A 6,742-nucleotide genomic window follows, 5' to 3' on the forward strand; every position below is an offset into this window, starting at 1 on the left:
CATACCCCAACATACCCCAACATACCCAGCATACCCCAGCATACCCCAACATACCCCAACATACCCAGCATACCCCAACATACCCCAGCATACCCCAACATACCCAGCATACCCCAACTTACCCCAGCATACCCCAGCATACCCCAACATACCCCAGCATACCCCAGCATACCCCAACTTACCCCAGCATACTCCAGCATACACAGCACCACAAACCCTTCGGCTGTCAGCCCCTGACATTGTGTAGAAACTCGGCTCCCAGCCTTTTCTCCCAAGTCAAGAGCAGCTGAGTTCTTCAAGTCTGCGACCGTTGGGCATTACTTCCACATACAAGCCAGCTAAGAAAGGAAATGCAGATGAGGGCCTCTGCAGCCATTCAGCCCCCTGGCCACTGCTGGTATCATTGCCAATAGAAAACACAGTGGATCTTCCTCTGGTCTTCATATTTCTGTCCATGTCTCTTGTTTCCACTGCTCCCCTCCTCTGGCAAGCAGATGTCACCCAGAAGTGAAGAGACTAGTGAAGGTGAAGTTAAGCATTTTCAGTGACTCTTTAGGAATAATTTGGCTGCTGGATCTGGCTTAGAAAGGAGGACATGTTGTTTTTATTTAACTTCAACCAAACATGTTATTTGATTCATCTTCAGGATTGTTTCAGTTTGCAAATATTTTTCTAATTCAACTGAGCCAAGATGACTGCCTCAAAAAACAGAAAAAATATCTGATATACCCAAGAATTGTTGCTGATATACAATTGTTGTGTGATTTTCTATAGCAGAAGTGAGATATGTTAGATAAATGGATCATTTGAACCAGCAATTGATATGGGCCCTCATGACCTGTGTGGATGCACACTTATAAGAAGCTCTGCTGTTATTTACATGATTGTTTGGGATCCAACACACATTTGGATAATTTACTGAAGAATATTTGTCAGCTGAATTTGACCACTGTGAAGCTCCATGATGTCTTATGGGCCAGATTTAAGAAAGGAAAGGAAGTAGCACATTGCTGCAAGGTTTTGGGGCCCCAAAAATTATTTTTTGTGTATTGTGAATGTTTTACAAAAATTTCACCTCATAATAAACTCATGGTCTCATTTTGCATGAGGTGTTTTTTAATGTTCTTGGATTTTTTATTTATTCAAACACTCAAATATTCAAAAATTATGGAGTTACAGCACATGCAGCAATCTGCCAGATGGTTTTGATCGATTCTGCTGACCTGCTTATCAGTGTAATTTGCACAAGTAAAATATTTCCTGTGGTTTTTTTGTTCTTTGGATAGAGCACCAAAACTGACTCCAGTCCAGGAACCCTTATTGTTCTGAATCGGTTCCTGCTCATACATTCTACTTACATGCCTTTGTTTCTATGATGCTTATTTAATTGCTAATGTCTGCAAATTTTATAGGATTGTTTTTATTCTCTAATCTTCATTTTTGAAACAGCAGCAAGTATATGGTTCATTTGACCTGTGAAGACGTTTATGCTTGGAGCTTTTTACTCAATATTTTACCACTTATGGAAAATATTCATGTTCAGAGTAAAAACATCAATTTAAGCTTTAATTCTTCTTGTAGAAATTGTATGAACTGAATGCTTATACGTAATAAGCGAATCATTCAATCACTGGATTTTAAATGAGCATCTTAAACAAAGGAAATGCAAATGTACATATAGATTGAATTGTTTCCATCTGCCACTTTCTGTGCATTTATAATTAAAGCTAAAACTGTTTGCAAAGTCTGATAAGTTGCTTATTTTCATAAAAATGTGTTCTGTATTTGGGCATAAAATAAAATATATAAAAAGTCAGATCTGCATTGTTTATTTACACATCATCATGACATAAATTATTTACATGTTGTCTAAAAAGGAGAATTTTATCAGAAAAGGACAAAAACAACTGAAAACAAAATCTTCATTAGGAAACAGAAGCAATTAAAGGAAACAAAAAAGTTGACTGCATTGTCAGGCTTACATTTGGTTTGGATTCATATTAATCTGATCTGCCAAACATTGCATTCAAAGACAGGTTTGTGTAGAAAAATAAATTATGTAAACATGTCAGAGCGTCTTTGCTCTGGATTCTGGCTGTGTTGGATATAAATAAGAGCGCATGATCCCACTTATTGACACCGATACTTTGCTGGGAAATGGGGGAACTGCGATAAGGCAGCACTGGAACCACAGATCCAAAGGCATTTCAGGTCAGGTCCATAAATGATTGAAATCCTAGAAAACTAGCAGCTCTGCAGGCGCCTGCTGCCAGATCAGCTCTAAAATGAAACATAGCGGAGCTTTGACTCACAAAGGAAAATGTAGCAACAGAACAGCTGGACGAACAGAAGGCCTACCATGAAGCGGCTGAAGCCGCTCAGCTGTCTTTGGGTTCCAGCAGCCACACTGTCCGCCGGTGGTTCTGGCCGGCCTGGAGCGCTCCGAGCCGGCCTTCTAACTCAGCTTAGCCTGCAAGACGAAAGAAGTCTTCATCTAAAACATTTCAAGAGATTTGTCTGAGGCTGCTTCGGGCTGTATCGCAGTTTGCCACGTGCGGTGTGCAGCCCGCAGAACTGTGTGGTGTCAGACAGCGGTGGTGCAGAGCATCCAGAGCATCCAGAGCATCCAGAGCATCCAGAGCATCCAGAGCAGCCAGAGCATCCAGAGCATCCAGAGCATCCAGAGCATCCAGAGCATCCAGAGCATCCAGAGCATCCAGAGCAGCCAGAGCATCCAGAGCAGCCAGAGCATCCAGAGCCTCAGGATGCTGGTGGTGTGATGGCTTCAGTCGCTGTCGGAACGGGCCTCCGCCTCTCGGCCGGCGGAGTGGTTGTACAGCCCCTGCGCCATCAGGTGCTCCGCCAGAGAGTTCTTCTTCCCGGTGGCCTTTTTAATCTTGGCCCGCTTGTTCTGGAACCAGATTTTGATCTGAGACTCGTTGAGGCTGAGCTCCAGGGCCAGGTTCTGCCTCCGCTGCTCGGTGAGGTAGCGGTTCTTCTGGAACTCCGCTTTCAGCCGCTGCAGCTGCTCGGCACTGAAGGCCGTCCGGGGCCGCTTGTCCTCCTTGCTCGGGGTCGGAGCTTTCTTTGGTTTGCGGGATCTGGGCCCTTGTGTGAAAAAGAGAGAACAAAACATCCAGTTAGCTCGTTTTCAAGCTTTGTTGAAAGTTTTTGAGATTTAAACGGAGAGAGAAAGGCGCTTTTCCCCAAGATGCTGAACTTCTTGACATGAACATCAGAGATTTTTCTTGTTCATTGGTGAATTATCTCAGGGACCAAACTTCAGAATGGAGGACGCGATTTATTCTGAGACAATACCTCTGACGTCCTCACTACATCTTTAATAGGAAACTTTTAATATTTCCTTAAATCAGATTTGAATCACACGTTTTGTGTTTCCCCAAAATTGCGCAATGTTTGGGATTTATGACGAGGTTTGTTATTTCTGCTCCGTGGTTTGAGTCTCAGGCTGGATGGAGGACAAATGCCTGTCTTAGCAAAAATCAACTGGATCAGACTGAATAAAAACAGAAGGAAAACGACCGTCAGACATTTGATCAAACCGAGCAACAATAAATCCAGGCTGCAGATGAACTGTGGCCTCGTTTCGGGTTCCTTTCGGCTCAGTTCGGGCCCGAACGTTAAAACCCTCTTTGTCGTATTTTCGTGAACAAAATCAAACTTTTGCACCAGTTGTAGTGGTAGTTCTCCGGATGCTCAATGCATTCCGTTTTTATTATTATTCCTCCTTTAGTTGTTTTTTATATATGTAGAGGAAACATGTTTGAATGCTGACATGTGACGTGAAGCCAACTTTTCACTCAGACGAATTAAATGTAGCCGCAGATCAGCGGTCAGTTTTTCTTCATGTTTTCTAAAGGCCGGTTTAAAATGATTCAGGATTTTTGGTTTTCACGGCCCCCTCACTTTTTTACACTCGCCCGCCTCCCCCCACTGCACCCCCAACTCTTTTGTTAGAAAAAAAAATGCAAATGGTAAAATAACAAAGAAGCGGGGAAACAATTACGTTTAACTTGGTGTTACTTCGGTATTTTATGTTTTTGACTGTAAAACATTTTTTTCCATTTCACTTTTATTTTAATAAAACACTTTGTGTCCACTTTGTCACATTATTATGGTCAGGAAAATCAAAAGTCAAAAACCTACAGAAAGCGTTCTTTTCATGATGAATATGCTGCATGAATCATAAATGATCTTCATGTTTTATTTTAATCACGGCTAAATGATTCTAATAATATTATATTTATATGTTGGTGCAATAACGGCTAAGTCTTTGTTAAAAGTGCTTCGTTTTTTCTTTAAACTATTGTTTCTACTGTTCAGCTAATTTTAAAATACTCTCGATCATATTTCAAAGTTTAAATAAGATTTTTTTTCCTTCCGTAGTCTTTCCCACAATTTCATATGTTTCATTTATTTATTTATTTTATCTCAGAGATAATATTTAATTTTACCTCTAAAATTCGCATTTTACTAAATGTATCTAAAATGATGTGATTGAGGGAACATTTTCCACCAACCTGATGAAGGCCGGTCGGAGTACCTGGTACAATAAACCCAGGCCGGCCACAGCATCGGCTTGGCTGCTGGGGCCGCAGGAGCCGCCGGGGCCTCGCTGCTCTCGGGGCTGCGGCAGGAGACCCTTCGGCCGGAGTCGCAGGCTGTTTGCCCGGGACCGCTCGCCTCAGGCTCCGCATGGTGGTCGGACTTCCCCAGGCTGTCCTCCCTTCCTCCTGTCCTGCCGCGCTTTGAGTCCGTTTTGGAAGCTTTTCTCACTGACACCTCGCTCCTCTCCTCCAGCCCGTATCCTCCCCGAACACATAATGTGCTTTTCTTTCTCTTTCGGCCAAAGTCCGGCCTCAGGATGTTGTCTATGTAGAAGTTGGTGACCCGGTTGGACTGCTGAATCCCGGGCTGCTGCAGCAGAGGCCGGACGGCCCGGTTGGGGTCCTCTCCAGAGCTCTTTGGACTCTGACGTTCTCCTTGAACATTTTCCTCCATAATGATGATGAGCTGAAGCTCCAAAGAAAGAGATCCAAGTTTCTGATTAGTCTCTGTCTTCCTTTGAGCAATTAGCTGATGCCGTTGGAAAGAATGAAAAATAAAAATTCGATAAGAAAAGCAGGCAGTGTGTTTGCATCTGAGGTAAAAGTGTTCAGTTCTGAAAACGCGCCTGTGAATTTCGGCCCAGAACAATCATGCTTTCTTTGTGATGAGAGCATCCCTCTCCTCTCTGCTCTCACTCCTTCACTCCACTGCAGCACAAACTACCTGTTACATTGAAACAAACGAACCAAAGTGTGAAAGCTGCAGACTGCTCCAGCTCCAGCTCAGTTAGAGAATCTTCCTGCTGCACCAAATCCTCTTGATGAAAATGCCGCTCAAATCTTCCACTAAACAATTTTGGGTCTGATTTCTGATTGGCTGCAGGACTCTGGACTGACGTCGTATTACGGGCCTCATGAACACGTGATTTTGACCAATAGATTCACAGAATATGTATCATGTTGATTTCTCGAATCATTTTCTACATTTACAAAACATTAAATGCATTTCTCAAAACAATTTGTATGAATCAAAACACCACGGATTTCCTACAGAATCCAGTTTATTTCTCAAAATTCTTAGTTCATGTCTCAAAGTGAAATATCTGCATCAATGAACATGTCAGAGATTCAGAATATTAAGTCCTTGTTTCATTGTGTTTGGATAAGACAGTCAGATTGACTGTCAGTGTAGGAACCTTCTGCTGTAAAGGACGGCTAGACTTTTGATGACATGCATTATAAATTAATTATGGCAGATCAGGGACTGGACAAGATTCACGTTTACACATTTAGAAATTGCTTTGGGTTTAAATCAAATCTAATGGACACGTTATTTGTGCCCAAAAGAAAAGAAAAGAGAAACGAAAGGGAGAACAGAGCAGGGGCCTCAAACTCAATTTACCCGGGGGCCACTGGAGGCAGAGTCTGGGTGAGGCTGGGATTCCACAAAAAACATTGAAAAAATATCCTCAAATGTCATCAACATTTAATTATGTCTCCAATACATGAAGTGCATAAATTAGGACAAAAACCAACATAATAAGAAATAAAAGCATACATATATATTTAGTTTTTCCTTTTCCTTACACGAGTTTCCGTCAAGTAATATATATTTTCTTTTTTATTTCCCCTTAACATGCGTTTTTGTCAAGAAAAATAGATATTTTGCTCTGCCTTTTTTTGGTTCTTCCTTTTCCGCTCGCTGTATTTCTGCTCTCTGTATTTCTGCTGCATCGTTATGTTAATGAGGAGAGCTGCCTTCTATGCCCAGCTCCTCTACTATTGGCCAATAGAGCTTTGGAACCAACGTCACTGCGTCAGACGTTGTGGGGCGTTTAGGTGCAGTCGCTCGGTGCCATCTTTACAGGCCACAGACCAAAACAAACTTTATCCCGGTGGTTTTATTGTGTTACCGACTGCAGTGAAGTTAGTTTCGAGTTGAATATTGGATTTTCCAATATCTGCAGAGCAAGCGGCGTTTAACTCAAGGTTGATCTGATTTATGAACGCTAATTTCGGCCATCCATTCTCTAGCTCCCTTCTCAAGCGCTCGGAGGTTCACTGTTTTGATTATCTGTCCATTGTGCAATCTACATATCTATAGATAGATAAAGATATACATCTATATAAACATATACAGATCTGTCTATATTGTGCCCAAGCTATCAGTCAAA

At 42.1% G+C, this 6,742-nt stretch overlaps 1 protein-coding gene across 1 annotated transcript; it reads right to left on the reverse strand.

Moving 5' to 3' along the window:
- Positions 1 to 2,697: 2,697 nt before the first annotated feature.
- Positions 2,698 to 6,160, reverse strand: en2b (engrailed homeobox 2b). The gene is made up of 2 exons (XM_008433557.2): positions 4,542 to 6,160; positions 2,698 to 3,108 (listed from the first exon to the last, which is right to left on the reverse strand). The coding sequence occupies exons 1-2, from the start codon at positions 5,020 to 5,022 to the stop codon at positions 2,786 to 2,788; spliced, it is 804 nt and encodes a 267-aa protein (XP_008431779.1). The 5' UTR covers positions 5,023 to 6,160; the 3' UTR covers positions 2,698 to 2,785.
- Positions 6,161 to 6,742: the final 582 nt, after the last annotated feature.

Source organism: Poecilia reticulata, linkage group LG17 (assembly GCF_000633615.1).
Source record: "Poecilia reticulata strain Guanapo linkage group LG17, Guppy_female_1.0+MT, whole genome shotgun sequence".
In the NCBI taxonomy this organism is placed as follows: Eukaryota; Metazoa; Chordata; class Actinopteri; order Cyprinodontiformes; family Poeciliidae; genus Poecilia; species Poecilia reticulata.

What these genes read in the sequence shown, in the direction of transcription:
- en2b (XM_008433557.2), bottom strand. Translation starts at nt 5,022, where the DNA reads ATGGAGGAAAATGTTCAAGGAGAACGTCAGAGTCCAAAGAGCTCTGGA. An exon ending in CTCCGACCGGCCTTCATCAG is followed by an intron (nt 3,109 to 4,541) that starts GTTGGTGGAAAA and finishes TTTTCACACAAG; the next exon opens with GGCCCAGATCCCGCAAACCA.